Here is a 21115-nt window from a genome sequence, read left to right on the forward strand (position 1 = left end):
GACAACATACTCTAAAACTGTATGAAAAGGAGCACCTGTTAATGCAGTCAGCACAGCATTTCACCAGACAGGATTATAAATTCTCTTTAGTCATATATAACTTCATTTACAGCATTCCCTATGCTTCTTCGCTGAATCTTCCTGGAAAAAAAGCTTGGAACAGTGTGATAAAACGAGACTATGTGCCAAATGCAAGGTACCATTATTATAAACTAAAATACTATTATTAATTAGAAGGGACTTGTTCATCCTAATACAGCTTGCTATATGTTACTAGTGACATGGGATTTGCAGACTCCCTCCCCTGCCCAAATCATGCCATGCAAGAAGGAAAGTATGAAATGTCAAAACTGCCTAACATGAAAAAATAAGTCTCTTAATTTATTTGCATTCTAAAATAGAGCCCTTCATCTGAATCTTCTTTCCATATAAAGCATTACTAAGCGATGTACAGATCCGTCAAGCCCATACAACATTCCCTTTAAAATCTTCAGTTCGATCACTGTTTGTTCTCTACTATTTATACTACATTTTGGCAACAATTGCTTATTCGTCTGTCATTGCAGTAATTGCAACTTAATAATAAACCAGTCTGACATTTTAGGTCTTGAAGATACATACCATATATATTTCTTTAAAAATAATCATACTTTTGTAAGCAATACTTTACAGTAGACACCTCAAAAATCTACCATAAATGTGAAACTTAAAACGAGAAAAATTTCAGCTCTAAATCTTTATACATATATATCCAGATTTCTATATATATTATATATACATACACAAGTATATATAAAATATATATAATCAGATTTGAAAAATGAACAAAAACTGGGCACTGTACATAAAGTCTTTTTAAAACTCAAACAATAGAAAACTCTTTAAACATTAAACAATTTTAATAAAAGTTTCTGTACAATGCTAAGCAGTTTTATTTACACATAGAAAATGTAATAGGAGTAGTGTTTGAAATTACAGAACTCCTTAAAATTTAAATGGCAGGTAAATCTGGAAAAAATAACAGCATTCCATTCACAAATATCTTCAAGCAATAAATATGTATTTATAAATAGTGTAAATTTACATCAAGATTAGAAACAAAAATCACAAATCTGAAGTTTATTCCTTAGTCTATGTGCAATCCATTATCTTTGTGACTTGGCTGTTAATTTTTTAAACATTTTATTTAGGAACCAAAAGTGTAATAACCGTCATGGTTTCAAAACAAGACAGAAAAACATAAAAGCAGTAAAAAAGTTCCTTACCTAACTTTTCACATTAAAAAAAAGTTGACCAAAGAAAGACTTAAAATTGCTAACTACCTTACAAAGAAATGACCAGCTAGGCTAGTATTTTTTTCCAAGGAAAATTCTGATGGGGGAAAAGATAGATGAAAACCAATTCATCATCCCAGAAATAGAGAAATATAAAAGAAGTTGTGTTCAAGTCAGTAGTCTGTATGATGTTGCCAGTTTTGTCAGATATATACAAAACATGGAAATTATTATTTTTTTTGTTTTCTGAAGCACAGCTGATCAGCTCTGTGAGAGTCCTGGAGCAGGAGCAATGCTCTCCCCGTCCAGTCGGGTTGACACTCCGCACTTGGAAGGTTGCATAGACACAGTTTTCAGCCAGCAGCCTTACGAGATAGCTACAAAAACCAGTGGTGCAGAACTGGGTTACTTCCTGAATAGCAGAAAAGGTCTCATAATGTCCATGGAACAATATCAAGATGAGGAGGATGGTAATGGAGGAGCCTGAAAATAAAAGTAAAGTATGTTACTTTGGTATACAAATTGTTAATAGTGTTCCCTAGCTCAAGGCTACAAATGTAGTCTGCTTATTAAAGCAGGGAAATGACAATTCTCAAGGAAGTTCAACAGCTTGCCACACTCCGTCAAGCACGACATCCCTTACTGTCTCCCACCTGGTCAATTTTCCTAAGAGTCTGAGACCATTACGCTATGCTGTGCACCCACAGTTTTCTATACTTCTTCATCAATTGATCAAAAACTCTTGCAATGTTATTAGGTTGACCATTTTCTTGAGATTACTTAAAAACAAAAAGAAGGCTTGTGGAAAATAATTTAACAAATTAATTACAATTACATTAGCGATCTGCTTCAGAACCTATCTTAACAAGATAATGCATTTTGTTTAACATATTCCAGATGATTTTCTTCCTTAAGCAATCTTGAAGACTGTTCAAGTGAAAATATCAGGAGCTAAATTTCAAAGAATTCAGTTTCTGATCACATATGTAAGAGAAAAGTATTGGAGGAATTCAGCAATTCATAAATTATGTCTGTGTTTCTATTCATAAAACTACTGATGTGCTCGAGTAAAATGCATCCCCCTAAGCATCTGCTGTTTAAAGTTAAAAACTGTGTGCAATTTATAAAGATACTTGAATTTCATAAGGTTATATAACGTACCAGGAAGTTAAGCTCCATCAAATATTCCCATGAGGTTAATACTTCTGGCAAGGTCAAAATTTTAAATAAATACAATTAGCTCTGAAAGCAGAAGTATATTTAAAAGCACACTTACTGATTCATTTTGTGGATGCTGACCTGTGTACACAAACGTTTTGTTAACTGAGATCAAGTCACATCAAATGATGTGATAGTGTTCCAAAAGCACACAAAGATTTTAAAATGTAATTACTGTGACATTATATAGGCTGGTCTCACCCAGGAAGAAAAATGAAAATGAAATATGCCAATTTCATAGGAATAAATAAGTCAAGGAGGGGGGAATGATATGAATATTTCCTCATGTAATATCTAACAAGCCAAAGGAAAATTTAAAGATCTCATTACCTCCTACTTATCAGGTGACAGAACAAATACTGCTGCTTCCCTATCCAGCTAACTATGTACTCACACGTTGATTTCACTTACTAATGTAAATTGGTCATAGACTTGCATCAGGTCCTCCATTTTGTACTGTTCTAGCACCACAAAATTTTCCAGGTTTCCACTTGTTTTTCGTGCACAATCTTGGCAATGCACTATGTAGGTCTTTCGAGAATTGCTCTCATTAGTGACAAAAAGCAGATCAAAAACCTCCACCTATTTTATACAAGAGAAAAAGCATTCAAATAAATAGTATTTATTTGTTGGACTACTTTAGTAAAATCACAGAGTCTACTTTACATAGAGTTGTTAATAGTGATCACTGGTTAAGAGTAGGTACTAAGACAAACATGGCTATGTTTGAGACTCTTTAATAGACCAGGTTTATTTTGCACCAAACCCAAAGACATGGATGGTGGTGCTTATTTAGGGGAGTGACCTAGGGGAATGAAATACTCATTACAACCACTGGCAAAATCCTAATTCAAAAGTTTGATAATGGTCAGCCTATTTTTTTGTTTTAAATCCAAAACATTAGTATACAATCAGATGAAAGTGATCATTATTTTCCTTCTACTTCTCTGTAATAGTACTCATCACATTACAAAATGATTATAAATCAATAAAAAATGTTAAAAAAAAATAGTACTCATCACAGGGCACTGTGTATGAATATCTGTCTTCTCCCATAGACTGAGCTCCTCAAAGATGAACTTTTATTCATCTTTGTCCCCCCAGAGCATATCACAGTGCTTAGTGCTTAGCCAAACCTCAAAACAAAATTTTTAAATGAATATATTCTGATTATTCTGCAGAAAAGGAAACTGACAGGTAAGTGACAGTAAGTGAGTATTCAGCTATAACCCCCATGTTAAGGAGTACGAGTATAATTAAAAAGTGTATTTATGAGTATAGCATGGTTTTAGAAATAATACCTCTATCTTATAACAGAGAGACTGATAAGTTGCAAAGATTCAAGCAGGGTATGGAATAACAACAGTACAGGATAAAAGTCATTCTCAAATACTGGAAAGCTTATATATTCATTTTTCTAAGGTACAACACACCTGACCAGACTCTATCTGATCTCCCAATGACATACTTTGGTCAGGTTATACAACATTAAAATAGCTGATGGATTCAATCATTTCAAATTAAAAGTCCACATCAGAATTACAGAATTTCAAGATTTGAAATGGATCATTAACATCCTTGGCTTTGGCATATCCTTAACATCCTTGAATGTATTCAATGAAAGAAAATTCTCATGACTTCATGTCTTCTTTGAAGTTACGTTAATTAAAATCCCAGACTTCACCATGTTTTCCATTACTATCAATGAGCAACAACACGAACCTCAGGTAATCTGAGCTAGAAAACTTGTGAGCATTTTTCGACCTGTCCCTCACTTCTGCCATTTAATGAGTTGTCTTGTGGATTTTACCTTTGAAATATTTTTTAACTCCTCCTCTTCTTTAATATTCCCACTGCCAGGTGCTAGTCTAGGCCTTAGGATAACAACTCTAACACCACTGCAACAGCCTCCTACCTCCACCCTCCTCAATCACTTTTGTCTCGGAAATACATATCCAACTTGGATGTCTGCACAAAAACTTTTGATGGCATCAGTGACCTCAGAATATCAAATTCCTTAAAATCATTCAAGATGCCATAGTCTCATGTACATTACAATTGTTTATAATTTGTCTTCCCCAAGTAGGATATAAGCTCCTTCAGAGCAGGTACATATTTTTGTTTCTACATCTCTTGCAAGCCTTGGCAACAGAAGACTGACCAATGTACTGTGAATTGTAACAGAGAAGACTGAACAGTGATCTGCTACACTGAATTCAGTTTTTTGGCATCTGTCTATGTCTAGACAGTTTAAAATCTCAAGACTAAACTTGACGATTATCATCTGAAATGATAATCGGTATCCGTGGGGTACTGGTTCCAGGACCCCCTATGGATAACAAAATCTGAGGATGCTCAAGTCCCTTGTATAAAACATTGCAGTAACTGCATATAATCTATGCAAATCCTCCTCTATAGTTTAAATCATCTCTAGATTACTTATGATACCTAATATAATATAAATGCTATGTAAATAGTTCCCAATGCATGGAAAATTTAAGTTTTGATTTTGGGAACTTTCTGGAATTTTCCCCCCTGAATACGTTCGATCTGCAGTTGGTTGAATCCAGACAGGAACCCGTGGATACAGAAGGCCAACTGTTAATCTACCAGATAAATGACTCCAGTAGATACTTTAAGAGTTAACTCACAGTGAAACAGTGTATCACCAGATTAAATTTTAATAGTAGCTAAATAACAAGATTGAGTACAATGTCAATTTCACTAAATTCATTACATAAAAGTCTAAATGTATTTAAAAAAATAACTAAAGAGAAACCAAACCTGGAGAGGCAAGAGGTTTATAAAACTGTGGGTAAGAACAGTCACCTACCTCACAAATGCTACAGTAATGCGCTGGCTCTTCTTTTGTCCGCCCATGCCATATAATCTCTTTTCCTGCAGCAATGAGAGCTTCCCTCAATGTCTGACACTGCTTCAGAGTTCTCAGAAGACAATACCTATATTGTGGGGGAAAAATTTATTTGTGACCAGCACCTGAATATTGAATATTTTTAGCATGAAGGATGTTATCAATAGAAGTCATGCCAAGAGACTCTGTTCTAGTATTTGTGACGTCATCGTTTTTCTCTCATCAATTTCTCGGATAGTCTCAGACTTTAAAAATAAGGCCAATACTCAGCAGGTCTGACAGTGACATTATTAGATCACTTACAGTTGGAATAACTGATAATCTGAATGTCAGAATATAATAACCTGACTCCTTGTTTGAATATAAGCTGCTAATTTTGGTTGTTATTTGGGCAAGTCAATTAACCTCTCTGGGAGTCAATGTCCTTATCCTTGAAATAAGGGGTCTGAATTTTAGGTCTGAACTCTGATTCTAAGAAAGGCAGGAAAGCACATTATTTCTATCAGTACTACCTTAGACACTCATAAATAGCATTATCTATACAGTTGCTCTTGAAACTTCAGAGTATATAAGCAAAAAAGTATGGGTTTCATCACCATACAATACAGAAATGGTTTCATTATAATGCTGAAGATGAAAAAAATACCTAATTGCTTGATTTTACCTTGAAGATAATATAGTGAAGTCTTTCATTTATATCAACACAATTGAACTTTTCTTGTAATTTATACCTTTTTCTAAATTCATGATGCTAATGATATAGTGAATTCTCCTAGTTTTTTTTTTTTTTTCCCCTATAGTTTGCTGTCAGTACTTGGAACTGTCTGCTAAGTTCTCTTACTTTCCTGTGAATCTTAGTAGCTCAGGCTCTTCCTTTGAATAGAGAAGTTAGACTAGATGATCTGCATGGCACTTTCCAGGTCTAAAATTTGGAGACAATGAAAATAACCCTAAAGAAAAGGAAATGGATTTAGCAACTGAGTGTTGTTTGAAAGTAAAGGTCTTAACTATTTTATTCACGCTGCCTACTCACCGCCTGGGACAGTGCCAGGCATATAGGAGATGCTCAGTCAACATTTGATTATGGAACTACTAAAACTTAATGTATGATAAGTAATATATTTAACTTCTCTTAATTTATATTTCCTTGCTATTTTATGTTACTAGGTTAAAGTATTATTACTTATCAGAACCCATGTAAATTAGAAGCTAGGGTAAAAAAGATGATTAAAGGGATATGTAAAACTTGATAGCTTATTTAATAAACATAAAACAATGTCAACTTTACAGTTGTAAGGCAAATCCCTTTAAATATATTCAAAGAACTTCTCTCTCAGTTGGGCTCTAGCAATTCTTTTATGTTTAACTTATTTAGAAACAAAATAATGCAATAATGCTTTATTTACACTATTGGTTCCAAGTCAAAACTAGGAAAGAGGGTGTGTGTGTGTGTGCGCGTGCGCGCGTGTGTAGATGTGCCAGGGGAGGCAGCAAATAAAAATGTGGATCACGGCAAGGAGAGAGCATATAACGTAGACCATGCCGCTAGGTCTTGAATAGTACCTGTTCTTCCCTTTTTCACTCCCCACGTCCCATACAATTCATCTCTGAAGGCACTGATCTTACTGAACAAGCTTTCCAAGGAGGGCCTCAAAATAAGGTCTTTTTCACAGAAAAATAATTCCTAGAACTATGCAGATAACTTTGGAAGATTTGTAGATACAACCATACTCCCACGTGGGAAAACAAACAAAAATAATAAAACAATATAATAAAAATAAATAACTAATTGAAAATACGAACCAGACAGGAAACATGGTATTAGGTACTACACACATACTATGCCATTTAGGCCTCTTAACAATCTTGTGTAGGAGGCATTGTTGTCTCCACCTCACGAATAAGGAAACCAGGTCCCAGAGAAGCTGCTGTCATAAAGCTATTTTTAAGTGAATGGGCTAGGTGTTTGCAAAAGCAGAACATCGCACATTTCCCCTCACTATCTCACACTGTACTATCTTCTTTCTGGTCTCTTCACATCTTCTTCCCCATCCCCTCCCCCACCCCTTTCTCTTCTGAAGATGAGATACTTGGAGCTCGGCCAGCACAGGCCCCCACCCCTACCCCAACAAACACAGAGCCTTGGTTCTGTACAGTATCATTCCTCTCTACTCAGCGAATGAACTTTCATCTCCAATGCTACTGACTACTTTGATGGTTAGATTGTAGTTTATAATTTATGGCTAGTTTGGTAGTTTCATCTAGAAAAAGGCAATATATTACTTTTCTGCAAACAATAAAGGGTTAGAGCTAGGGTTGCTAAGAATAAATACCATGCCATGAAATCACAGCTCCAAAATTTTTATTTTGTGAGATACTGGAACCTTAGAAAATCGACAGCTCTATTAATCTGATCTGACAAGAAATAACCAAATTGTGGCTTCTGCCTTGCCCTTAAGTTTCTTCCCCTAACATTAAAATTTTTTGTTCCTTCCCATTTTCAAAAGGTAGCAGTGAGATGTGAGGGTGGTCTGGCTGCGACAGCTATCACCCCACTGATCATCAGGGCTGATTCGGGTGATCTGGCTGGCTAGGCAGGTGTCCCCTTCCTCCCTCTCCGCTCCATGTGCTTCCCTCCCGAAGCTCGGTCGAAGACGATGACCTTCCCCGATAGAGGAGGACCGTGCTTCCCCATCAAGGGTATATGAGTATCTGCACTCCCCTGCTAGGACCTACAAACAAGCTCTCAAAAGGTAGCAGCTGAGAATAGAAGGAGAACTGAGACACTCTTCTAGAGTCCACAGCAATGGGCAGGTCCTCAAGAAAGGATCTGATTCAACTGAAGTGTAGGAAAAATAGAAAATAAAGAGGTGTAAGGAAAGGAACCTAGGGAAGATACAGATATAATATTCAAGACTTAACTGTTCTGCTTTGATTAATCCCAGACTGATTTTATATGAAGACAATTTTTTAGTGTACTGAAGAGCTAAAAAGTCAAAGTCAAACATTAGGATTGTAATCTTTCATCTTAATTTTGCTGAATTTTATAACATTTACTTTATAGAAATTAAGAATTCAATTTGTTAAAAACAAAATAATAAATCACTAGCAAAAAGCATAAAAATGTAGAAGATAGAAGATGCTGTTTTAAATAAATGTATTTTAGGAACAGGGTCAGGAATCACTTCAAGAGCTAGAAGCTTGGAATGCAACTCCCCTTTGACTTTTCAGGCTCAGTCAGGATCAGTCTGGTTTCAGGACACAAGTCCTGTTTTCGGTTGTTTGGACAATAAACTACATAGAAAGGCAGGGGATAATAAAGGCAGTTCTGGTTTGGAAGAAAATCACAAAGAGGAGGCTGATTGAGGGCTTGGTTTATTTGAGGTTACACAGAAGGGTATAATCCAACCAAAAACCCATCTGGCAAAGATGAAACCTAAAGAGGGATGGAATTTCAGAAAATGGCTTGACAAAGAGGTTAGAAATGAAAATATACTTGAAATACTAGAATAAAAAACCTGAAGACAATGAGGACAAATGATCATACGCAATATATTTATAAATCAATACATTACACAAAAGATAAATAGACGTAGTATGCCATGGATGCTAAAAGGAAGGACAGCACAACTTCAAGCTAGGGGAGGCAGAACTCACAGAAGTTCACATGAAAAAGTTGTCAATTTACATATGAACAGGAAGGAGAAGTGGGAGAAAGGCACCTTCTAGGCAAAAGGAATTCCATGAACAAAGGTAGTGTGGGGATTATTTAGGGAATAAACAATTGTTCTTGTGATTTTAATCTTGGGATGAGGAGAATAAAAGAAAGAACGAAGCCATAATAATATTACATTATGAAGTTAAGAAAACACTGGGAATTACTGACAGTCTGTGGGTAACCTAAGTTTCCAAAGTAAGTTCCCAAATATCAGTGTGGAGGTAAGATGAACCAAGGGTTAACCCGGTATGGCACTTTTAAAGCCTTTACGGTAACAATCTCAGCCACTAAGAAGTAGGTGATGGACAAATTTTAAAAGTATACCAAGAAGTGCCTTGCCCTGCCCAATCTCTTACTGAAAGAGCCATGTAGGCAAAGTGAGCTAACACATGAGCCCTCAAAACTTGCACTCCCCTAGGCCAACAGAGAGTGTCTGAACGTCAGTAAGACACCTAACAGTTTCATTTAAACCAAGCACATGGCTGAAAATCAAGGTCTCAGTCAATGATAAAATGAGTATCTTATAAATTTTAAACTCTCAGATGGAAAAAACAAGCATGAAAGCAAATATATGTTAACCATGAGATTGCAGAGTTTTAGAATTTTTAGATTTGTTTGCTCAACGTTATCACAAAGCACTGTATATTTAACCCAATGGTATATTAGGACCCCCACTCAGGACAACAGCACGAGAATCTATGCTAACTATGAACCGATCTTCGTGGCTATACCCTCTTGTCCAATTATTAGGCCAACAGGCTATGACTAACGAGTTGTAGAACACCTCGTATACCCACTTAAACAAGGGAATCAAAGGGAAAAGGGAGTTAATATTTAAGTTTGTTTAGGGTGTCCCTAACTTGCCTGAATCATAGGATTCATCTAGGCCACTGTGAAAGACTCCTAGGGTTCTTCACATAGAGCTTTGAATTTACTTGTTAGGAACAGAGTCTAGACATCTATTTTAATAAGAGTCTCAGGTGGTTCTTATAAGTAGGCAAGAAAACCAGTGCAAACCTCTTACTTCATAAGTGACAAAATTGGAAACAATGTCTAAAATTTAAAACACTATTTTTCAGCAAATCACCATGTTTTTATGAACAGAGCCTTAAGAGAGCACAGAGAGAAAGCCATAGAGCAGGTGAAAGCACAGATTCTGGAGCCAGACTGCCTGGGTTCATATCCCAGCTCTATATATATTTCTTATTCTCTGTGCCTCAGTTTCCTCAGCTGTAAAAAGGGGACACCTAACTCAGTACTATTATGAGGATTACATATGTTACATAAAACGCTCAGATTAACACCTAGAAGTTAGTGATCTGTATTTGAACTTGACATGACATTCTTAAATTGTGTTAAAGATAATTATTTAATTACTAAAGTGAAGTAATTTTTTATATTTGAAGACACTGTGCAATGAACGCCAACTGAAAGTGTAACAGTTACACCCAAAAGAACATAAAACAGATAATTTAAAAGGTGTTTAGATTTCTCAACCTCAGCACTGCTGTTATCTCGGGCTAGATAATTCTTTGTTGCGGGGTGCTGCCCAGTGCATTGTAGGATGTTTAGCAGTATCCCTAACTTCTACCCACATAATTATCAGCAGCACCCCTCCCACTCAAGTCATAACATTGCCATATGTCCTCTGGGGAAGAGGGGAGGGGAGGTAAAACTGCCCGCAGTTGAGAACCACTAGACTAGCTTCAATGCAGGAGGTATCTGGAAGAATGTGAAGCAGAGTATGAAAATTAGCTTATTTTAGTAAAATAGCTAGGATGTAGAAATTGAAAGAGATTTACAAAATGACTTACTCAGATAAAGGACTTTATGGAATTCCAGGGCTCTGAAAGACCCAACCTGAACTTGAAAGTGCAGAGAAAAAAACCAGAGGGGCGTTGACTTTTTAAAATAACTGCAGGTAGTTGTCTCAAAATGGTAACGAAGGATTAGCAGGCAACACAGGAGAAAACACCATTTCCCATTATTAATCACTCAGTGCAAATAAATACAGGTTCATAATCTCATCATAATCCCACAAATTTTTCATAAATTTTGCATAAACTCATTGGTGTTGAAACTTGATCTGGGGCTTTTTACTGCTTTCACTTAGCTCATCAGAGTGACTATATGTTTAACTGCAGAAGTATCAGTGTATTTGATTTCAGGATACTGCCACAGACTCTGATGGGAGAGTAAAATACATTATAAATGCACTGTATTACCTTCCTAAATCCAAAGATTCTGAATACCAAAATGCATTTGGCCTAAGGGATTTAGGATAAGGGACTATGGAGCTGTAGTATCACTTCTATGAAGCCTTTCCTAAAAGTTCCCCTCTCTCAGAAGTGCCTTCCTCTGTTCTCCCCTATTTTTTTTAAAACCAGTATCTCCATCATTTAAGCAAAGATCACGTATTTTAATGTTTTGACTATTTCCCCATTTATTTTAAGCAGTCTGAGAAGTGATCAAATCCTTTTATCACCTAGCATGATACTTGAGTACCAACTCAGTTCATAGTATGTATTAAACAAATATGACAGAATGAAAAGAACTGGGTAGAGCTGAGTGAGTGAGTGGACGGAGAAGGCACAAGGTCATGTTGCCTAAGTTCTTAATGGTTGGGCAGACTTACCACTTAACCACGTAAACCTAAAAATCACACATTGTAGGCTCACAGTCTTTAAGAACTAAAAACAATTAATTCAGGGGAAAAGTTAAAGAACATCTTTGCAAATGTTCCCCACTCACTTCTTGTGTCTAGCTGATATTTTTTTCTTTTAAAATAGCCTGCGATTCATATGCTTAATGTAAACTAAATCAATGCCTTACTGAAAGATAATTTCAAGGGATAAGAAAAAAGAGGGGAGGTGTAAAAATTGCAGTTCATATTAAAGATGGTTTAAAAATACCAAATGAAGTGGTAAAAATAAATAGAAAATTCAAGCACACATCTAAAAGAAATGGAGAAATGGCTGACAAGGTAAGTGGGGATTTGTAAAGAAAGGTTACATCTGTGCCTTTGTATGTTTAGAATAGCTGGTTGCTGCTGGTGACCTCAGCAAGACAAGGGACAGGAGTATATTGAAAGTGGGAGTTCAAATTGCTGTGGATGGTAGAGTGAATAGGAGATAAAGAAAATGACTCAAAGCAGAGGGAAGGAATTCCAAGGGAGAATCATCTCTTAAGCACTGGCATGGCTAACCAGCCAGGACAAACTAATACCTCTTCCTCCTGTCTTGACTGCTCTCTGGAATCCCGCATTTCCTACAGCTTCTGTTAAACAGCTCTGCACAACTCTTCTACTGGCTCCTCACACTTGTCACTGTTCCAAAATGAAGCCCTGTGCCACAGATACATTCAAGTAGCTTTTACATAAGATGGGTGCAGGCTTATTAAATCCTGGCTCTAACCAAATGGGTGACCCTGGGATGCTGAGAGGCATAACTGAGACACAGTCTGGAAAGTACTTTGTTCAGTGCTTGGCTAAAGACCAAGCTGAGTTTATTAACAACATTATTATAAAACCATCTAGAATCCAGACTTGAAAACCCCAAAGTATTTACTTCTTTCTTGATTTACTTGACTTACTTCTTTTTCTTATCACCCAGAAGCTAATTCTATTTAACTTCTAGAAACATCTTTATGAAATTCAAATTACATATTGGTTAAAAACCCACCGAAAGCTCTCCAACAGAATAAACTTAAGTTTGACACACATGATCTGCCACTAAGAACTTTTAGTTGTAAATATCTTATTCTACTACTCATCACACATACTGTGCTCAAGCCAGAATGTACCACTGTCTGTTGTTGTCAACACATACAGAGCAGAGTAGCATCATACATACATTTAAGCTCATGTAAATACACAGCAGGGAAGGAAGTCAGGAGAGAGAGCAAAGGAGGTAGGTGATAAGGAGAAAATGAGACCAAGAGGAAGAGAAGATGATCTGGAGTGAGTATACATTTACTGTTCCTCTAGGCAGTTGGATTTCCTCTGAACCTCTCACAATGGAAGCTGTTTATCATGCTGAGTAAGAACCTTAGTAGTTAGTACAACAGGGCCTCTCCAAATATTCTGCCTGGTGCTCTACTGAAGAAAAAGGGACTTATTCCCTCACTGGAGGAAAACATGACTGTGTTAGACTGAAGGAGACACGGTATGTATGTATACTGTTATTTTATAGATGAACTGAGGAATCTTTCTGATGGCAGAAGACTTTGATCTTAAGTTGGCTTTAGGTACTATTCCTCTCTTCTCTCCCTGCCTCCACATCTTCATCCTTCACACAAAATATCTGCCTCCCAGAATATATAAACTTCTGAAGACTTCTCTGACTCCAAGGCGCTGGAAAGAATCCAGTGAATCTCTTGTTGTATTTCTTCCAGTCTATTTATTTAAATGCACTAACTTTTACTTCCAGATACAACCTATACTACACACACACATACACACTCTCTCTCAAGCCTGGAGCCTTGTATACAGTCAGCAAATATTGATTAAATGAAAGAAAATACAAATAAAAGAAAGGGAGAAATGTTGACTTGTGAAAAGTACATTTTCACCAATGGAAGTTTACAGAGCAAGGCCTAAGGTCTGGATTTATGGTTAACATTTTCAATCTGCGTGATGAGAAGCAGAGCTTGCTAATTATATCTCATGACAAACTCAACCTGGGAGTAGAATTCTTATCATAATGAGGAACACAATCAAGAGTCAAATGATTGGACATTTTGTAGTACAGAGTAAAAATGGAGTAAGGTAAGTATGTAAGTGTGTTTACTTAGATTAAAAAAAAAAAGTAAGGAAGGTATGAGGAACAACAGTATCACCAGTAATTTTAAACAGAAAAACATTCAAATTACGTATATCCAATTTCAACACAAGACAACCTTATAACAAAGATAATGCTACTGTCAATGCTCAACATTTCAAACATTAAGAGGGACAATGATAAACTAGAGTAAGTCTAGAAGGATGGTAAGGACGATAGCAGTGAGGGGGATGAAAGATGATAGAGATGAGATGTTTAAATTAACAAACACCAGGTAGGAAGAAGAAGAGCATCTGACAATGATCTTGTCCTTGATTCCCTTTTCCCTCTTACCCCAACACCCAATCTGTGACCAAGCCTTTCTGATGGCACAAGCTTTTAGTTTAACCACAGCCCCTAATTTAACACCTCTCTCTACCCCCTGTCTAGGTTGATCTTTCCTGTTGCAACTGCCTGGTGATCCCCTACACACACTTCTAATCTTGCCCTTTGGAATCCATTCTCTACAAAAGCAACCAGATTAATTTTTCTAAAGTTTAAATCAGAATCTATCCCTCTCCTACTTAAAATCCTCCAATGGTAACCTGTAACACCCCAAATTAATACATAAATAAAACGTCCTAAGTGTCCGTATATGATCACACGTGCTTCCTGCTCTGTTCACTGAGCGCTACTGTTACCCCCTCTTTCTCTCATTCTGCTACAGTCACACTGTCCTTTTTGTCCTTTAAACATACCTAAATTGTTTCCAATTCAGTCTTCACTTGTTCCCTGGGCCTGAAATGTTGCACCTCTAGATCCTCATGTAGTTGACTCCATCTCATTGCTCAGGTCTAAACACAAAACTCATCTTCCCAGACACCTTCTCTGACTACTTCAGAAAAAGCAGCACTCTCATCCCGCTACATATATTATCTATTTTATCTTGTTCATATAACTTATCATGAATTTATTTAACTGCCTGGAGGTCTGTCTTGCTGCACTAGAATTTAAGCCCTCTGAGTGCCAACATTTTAACTTACACATCGCTATGTCCAGCATTAGTGCCTTAGAATAGTGTTTGGTATGGAGCTGGCTCTCACACTTGTTGAATGGGATTCTACCTAAATCCCAAATATACTCAAGGAATTGGTACCAAATGACAAGCAGATTTTAGGCCAAATTTGTAAAGAACTTTCCAGAATTATAGTGAGGTAATGAGAATGTTTAAGAAGTTGCCGGATGGCCACAAATTATAGATGCTATAAAAGGGATTATTACATGAAGGGGAATCTTGAGTAAATGATCTTTAAAATACTTTCTAATTATAAAATCCCAATCCATCCAAAAAGTGATGAGTCACTTTCAGTCTACATAGTTGTTATATATAAATGGTTCCTATACTGCACTATTCCTTTACCTTCAGGTGAGCTGAATTATCCTCTAGTTTATGCCTATTTCCAACTTACTAAACAACTTTAGTGACTTTACATTATTTTTTTCCCAAAAAGTAACCCTGAACTTGCTATTCAGAGTAAAATACCAATCTAAGATATAATAGAATAAACAAATAGACAACCCCACTACCAATTACATTTATGGAGTATGGTACCTAAGATCCAACTTTTTAAAGGATTTGTACATTACTTGCTATAAGTTGTTTTTTGTTACCTTTGTATCCCCCTACCACTTCTGCCCAGGGCTAGATAAAATAGTGCAACTGATAAAAGAAATAAGATCATCCACAGGCATGTTACCTTGGCCACACAATTTTTGTTTAAATAAAAGTTTAGATTTCGGTTTGAAATCATTTTAATAAGCCAGAATTCCTTTCAAAAGACAGTATCTTGAAAATAACACATGTTGACCAAATTAATATAGCTGCAGGAGAAATACTTAAAGGTAAATACTATTTTAACAAAGATGAAGACAAACTTATTTTATCAGTGAGTATAAAGCAGTGTATTCCAAAATGAGTTTTTGAGATTAATTCTTCAAAGATACTGGTCAAACAAATAAGTTTGGGAAATATAATACATTATAACCCTTCTCCCCCACTCAAAAAACAAAACAAACCACCACATACCAACCCTTATAAATAAGTGTCTAAAACATTTTACAAAAAACTTAAACATTAAAAATTAAAGGACTTGTTGAACTTTATACAATTCATTATTTCCCATATTTCTTTGACCAGAATTCCCCACCTTTTGAGGCTGTAAGTAGTAGCGGTAGAAAACGGTTTAGGGAAACACTGCTATACAGCACTGTTTAAAAATGTTACTTCTAAAGATCTACAAAATAGCTAGGATAGAAACTGTCACAATAAATGAGAAGCTTATTGGGAAATATGTATTCAAATAACTTGTATTAAGTGTTTAAAGCAGATAAGAAAAGGGACAATTATAAGATGGATGATTTAATTAAAATTTTAAAAGTTAACGTTTAAGTCAAATCCCTATATTAAATGCTAATTTCTCTGTACCAGCAATTATTTTTTGATGCCATCCCCTCCCCGTGATACTAAGAGCAGTCTTTCAACATTAAAACTAAAGTTCTCCTAGGAATCAAGTGGTTCAGAGGGCAGTGAGGAAGCACAGGTTTGTGAATCTACTGGTTTAGAATCATTTGTGCTTTTGTTCCTCTTTGTACCACAGTGGACTGACTATTTGGAAGGGAAAATACTTTTAACATGTGGATTCTCGTATTACATTTTGCTAGACATGTGGACCATTTTGTTTTGCTGTCAACATAATTCTATGGGGGTAAAAAAGTATTGAATAGTTAACACTCCCCAAAAAGAGAGGGACTACAGCAGTTTTAGAAAGCACTTACTTAATCATTTCAAAAAGCTTTGGATCTGAGACCTTGATATTTCGTGCCATATTCCAGGAAAGATGAACCATGGGTACTATTGACTTCACACTCTGCAATTTGTTCCATTCGTACCGTTCCACTGCCAATTTATACTGGCAGGCTAGGAAAAAAAAAACAGTTATAAAGTAACTCAAAGTACCACAGATATGAAGATAACTATTATCACCTTCTCAGGTGATATCATCAACACCAATTCTGAAAATCTCAGAACATTACAAAAATCTTTTTTATGTTTTTTTGATAATTGTGGTTAATAATATTAGTAGCGCTCACGTAAAGAGTGCTTACTGTAACTATGTGCCAGGCATTGTGCTAAGGTATTTCGATACATTATACCATTTAATCTTTACCATTAACTTATTAATTTTATCATTTCCATTATACAGATGAAGAAATTGAGGTCCAGAGAGGTAATATAGCTTGCCCAAAGTTGCAAAAGCCAGGTCCTGGTCCTAATCCAGGTCTTTCTGGCTCCAAAGGCCATATTCTTAAACTTAAATATCTACTGCCTGAAGGCAGGTGTAATTCAAACAGACATTGACATAATAGGGTTATTCATATGACATACTAGATAAAAGAAAAATTTTCAAAGAATAAATAACTGCTCTACTTTATTTTCTCCCATAAAGGGTTTCCTTTATAAAACAAAATTGAGCAGTCTAAAAATTATTAAAAGTATCTCTTTCTTGTATATAAAGACATACATTTGTGTTATTTGTTCAGATCTATGGTCCTGGATTTCTATCTGTTAACTCAAACAATATCTTGTACTACAAATTAAAATTTTATACAAGGAGACACTCTTCTTTCAATTTTTGGTGAGTTATATTCCAAGAAAAAAAAGAATAAAACCCATCAGACACAATCCTTTATAAACTAAACTTTTTTTTTAAAGCATATTCTTTAAAATACCTGTAAGTGGACCAACATTCCAAGCAATGTTGTTGCACCAGCCAATAGCCTGAACCCAATGCACAGTGCCTGCATTTATCCAGACCAAATCTCCAGGTCGCTGAATAAACCTATACACTGGAACATTTGCTTCATAAAGATCTTCAAGGTTGGGCCACCAAGAACCCATTAGGAAATTCAAATTATTTCTGAAATAAGAAAAAATATTGCAAATGGTTCAAGTACTTTAATAAGCTCCTTATAAGACTGGAAGACAATGTCAAGAGTTTTTTAAAATATGTTCATTCATTGCACTGACACTTAATTGTTTATGCAATGAGAAATTGCAGTATGTAAAGTGAGTGAAATTAATTACAGTTAAGTAGTAGATGACTTATCCAAAGATCAGTATTACTTCAGCTGATTTTTCAAAGATCCAAATGAAATTGAAAACTATTTTTAAGTAACACTTATTTACATTAACCTTTAATTTCACTAAAGGATATTTTGATTAAACCCTTCTTCCTGGAGTACCTAGAAATCTCTAAAAGGTAAATGGAAGGTGGAGATGATATCAAGCCATTTAAATCACTAAGCAGGAACACTATGGCAGATATAAGTTAAATTTCTGAGGAAAAGTAGAACAGAAAGCAGAATGGTCTCTATTACTATTTTGAATCCTAAGCAGGAAAGGGGACAGGATGTCAGTCTCTGTACAGTTTTGATGACTGGTTGACTAAAACCATGCAGTTGAAAAAAACTTTGTCAAAAATGAACACTCATACACACGCACAAATAACCATCATCATCGCCATCACCACCAACATACTTTGGAAATATACTACAGATCATATTACCAAATTTTTCCTTTAAAATCTGGCTGCTTCTTATTCTACTTCATCATGATATGATATGAAGTATTTTTTAAACTACATACAGTCCATAAAAACTTGCCTATAAAGCCAAATATTGTTATAAACACAAATCCTAGCCCTCCTTAACCCATGTGTTGTCATCATAAAATTGGAGAAAACTTTCTATCCAAAAGCAAGCAAGGAATCAAGTAAGACCATCAAATAATCAAAAGCTAAGGAAAAAGAAAAATCAAACTTACAAAAAAGGAAGCATCCCTTTTATCATATAGTCAAATAAATGGCTATTTCATGACAGGTATTATCTAAAGTCATAAAACAAACTACAGATATGGTCAAATCAGTTAATACCAAAAAGTAACAATCCTTATGTGAAACAAAATTACACTGAAATGCTGAGGTAGCAAGTGTTATTCCCACAGCTGAGTTAAAGTTTACCCTATCTTTCAGACTTTTTAAAACATTATCCTCATGTTCAAGCTTTTTAGGCATCATCTGCCTATTCTAATTAACTTTACTCCCAGGTTACCTCTCCATTCAGATAGGAAAGGAAACTAAATACTAAATATAGTCAATCCCTACTCAGAAATAATAAACAAGGATCACTGTACTGTAGCTGCAATAATATACTACTACCTCAAAGTTTAAGAAATAAAAATATTTCTACAGCACCACAGAGGTTTCCTATGTGACACTGTTCTTTCTCTTGCTTACCACCAGACTGCTGGTCTAGTACAGATTAAAGTAGATCACGTTATTTCATCACAGCATTTAAAACTTTAAAATTCCACATCTTGGGTTTCCTTACATTAAAGGAAACCTTATGTTAAATAGCGAAGACAACAAAAGGTGACTACCTTTTGCTTGTAGATAAAGAAATTTTAGATTATTACGGTTGTTTCTCCAATTGTATTTACACTTCTTACTAAATCAAGATATTTACAGAAAGATCTTTAAACTCCATATTTAAAAATTATAAGTTAGTATGTGGAATATGCGTATAATTAGTTTTCAAAGTCTCTCTTATTTAAATGTTTTTGATGGCTCTTTCCTCCTTTATCTTACTGGGGTGGGGGGATAGTACCGAATGTATGTATAATTTATGTTGTTAACCATAATAATAATTTCCCAACCTTATTACTAACAGAAAATATCAGGCTCTTAAGTAATGGAGTATTTTTTTTAAAACAAAATGAGACAAATAATTAAATTTAAATCAGTGAAAACAATTCCAAGGTACCCTTTAACACAAGATAATTAAATAAATGAAAACTTTCTAGAATCTTAAAGAAAGGAACACTTTTACTATGTGAGTTCTTTCAATTCTTGGAAACAAAATCTGAAGCTATTGTTTAAATTTTATAAAAATTCCTTTATAGGAAAAGTTGCCAATGTAGTTTTAAAAAGAATTTATATCACGATGATACAGCAAAAAGTTAGACATTCAAGCTTGAGTTAATAACAACCTACAAGGGTGCTCAATTATAAAATTCCTTCCACTTCTAAAACCATTTATAGTAAAATAATTTTTCTTGGAATTATAGATCTTTCACATGAGCAAGTATTTGTGCATCAATTGTTTGACCCACTAAAGAACTCAATTTTCTGTCCTCTAAATTCAAGACTATTACTACTGCATGGAGGGATTTCAAGGCATCTTTCTTAAAGCATTCCCAATAACACAAAATAACAAGTTTGGAATCAAATCATTTCAAATGAATTTTCTGCTGAATGGTAAATGAAAACTGATTACATGCATTAGGATATCCAGCTTAGCAAGTTGTTCTTTACAATTATTATTTTTGAGTAATTATGTTTAAAGAAAATTTAGTTTGGAAACCTACTTTTCACAGAAGTCATTCAGAACGCCCCAATAACCTTCAGGAACAACAAACCATTCACAGTCACCTGGACCAATATTTATGTTAACTGAACAGAAATTGTTATTTTCTTGATGACCTGAAATGTGAAAAGAAAAAAAAATCAGCATACCATAAATTTTACAGAAAAATGCGTCTTTAGAAATGAAATCTTAGAAACACTCAATAGAGAAGGCTCCAGTGGTATTCAGTTGTTTATCAGTACAGCATTTTTGTGTCAAGTTTTAGAGCTGAGTTTGGTCAACTCCTAACTTACTCAGTAAGCGTTTCTGTGGAAAACAATCTAAATCACAGTTAAAAGCTTAGGTTATAAAGCCAGGGTTCTTGGCTTAGTCATTATGTAAAACTGGGCAAGTTTCTAAACCTTTCTGACTCAGTTTCTTTATACAAGATTTGATTAAAATAATTCCAATAAATCACTGGGTTGTTTTGAGGATCAATGAAATAATGACTGCTTTTAGCAGTACCTAATACATGGTAAGAAATAAATATTAGTTATTATTGATATCAATATCATTACTACTTCTTCCTTGTGAACTAACCCCCATTTCTCACAAGTCATATTAGGATATGACTAAAGAGACAAGAAGTCTAATTTTCAAACTGTAGCTGCAGGAGTGGTGTCAACAAAAATGGCAGAGCAGGGAACTCTGGGGGGACTTTTCAGAAATTAAAAATATAAAATAAAATATTATCAAAAAATAAAAATCTAGTAAAAACTGTCAGAAGCAACCTTACCTGAAATCTGGACAATAG

At 35.2% G+C, this 21115-nt stretch overlaps 1 protein-coding gene across 11 annotated transcripts in view; it reads right to left on the reverse strand.

Moving 5' to 3' along the window:
* Positions 1–355: 355 nt before the first annotated feature.
* Positions 356–21115, reverse strand: part of KDM6A (lysine demethylase 6A) — a 168113-nt gene continuing 147353 nt past the window's right edge. For 9 of the 11 annotated variants that reach the window (XM_031445379.2, XM_031445377.2, XM_031445374.2 and 6 more), the window contains 6 exons: positions 20324–20438; positions 17629–17816; positions 16675–16816; positions 5326–5452; positions 2904–3074; positions 356–1757 (listed from right to left, as the gene is read on the reverse strand). In XM_031445379.2, the coding sequence (XP_031301239.1) occupies positions 1728–1757; positions 2904–3074; positions 5326–5452; positions 16675–16816; positions 17629–17816; positions 20324–20438 (773 nt within the window). In that variant the 3' untranslated portion in view covers positions 356–1727. Of the gene's footprint in view, positions 1758–2903; positions 3075–5325; positions 5453–16670; positions 16817–17628; positions 17817–20323; positions 20439–21115 lie in introns of those variants that run through there. The other 2 variants (XM_031445376.2, XM_031445384.2) reach the window with 2 other exon arrangements.

Source organism: Camelus dromedarius, chromosome X, assembly GCF_036321535.1.
Source record: "Camelus dromedarius isolate mCamDro1 chromosome X, mCamDro1.pat, whole genome shotgun sequence".
NCBI classification, from domain to species: Eukaryota; Metazoa; Chordata; class Mammalia; order Artiodactyla; family Camelidae; genus Camelus; species Camelus dromedarius.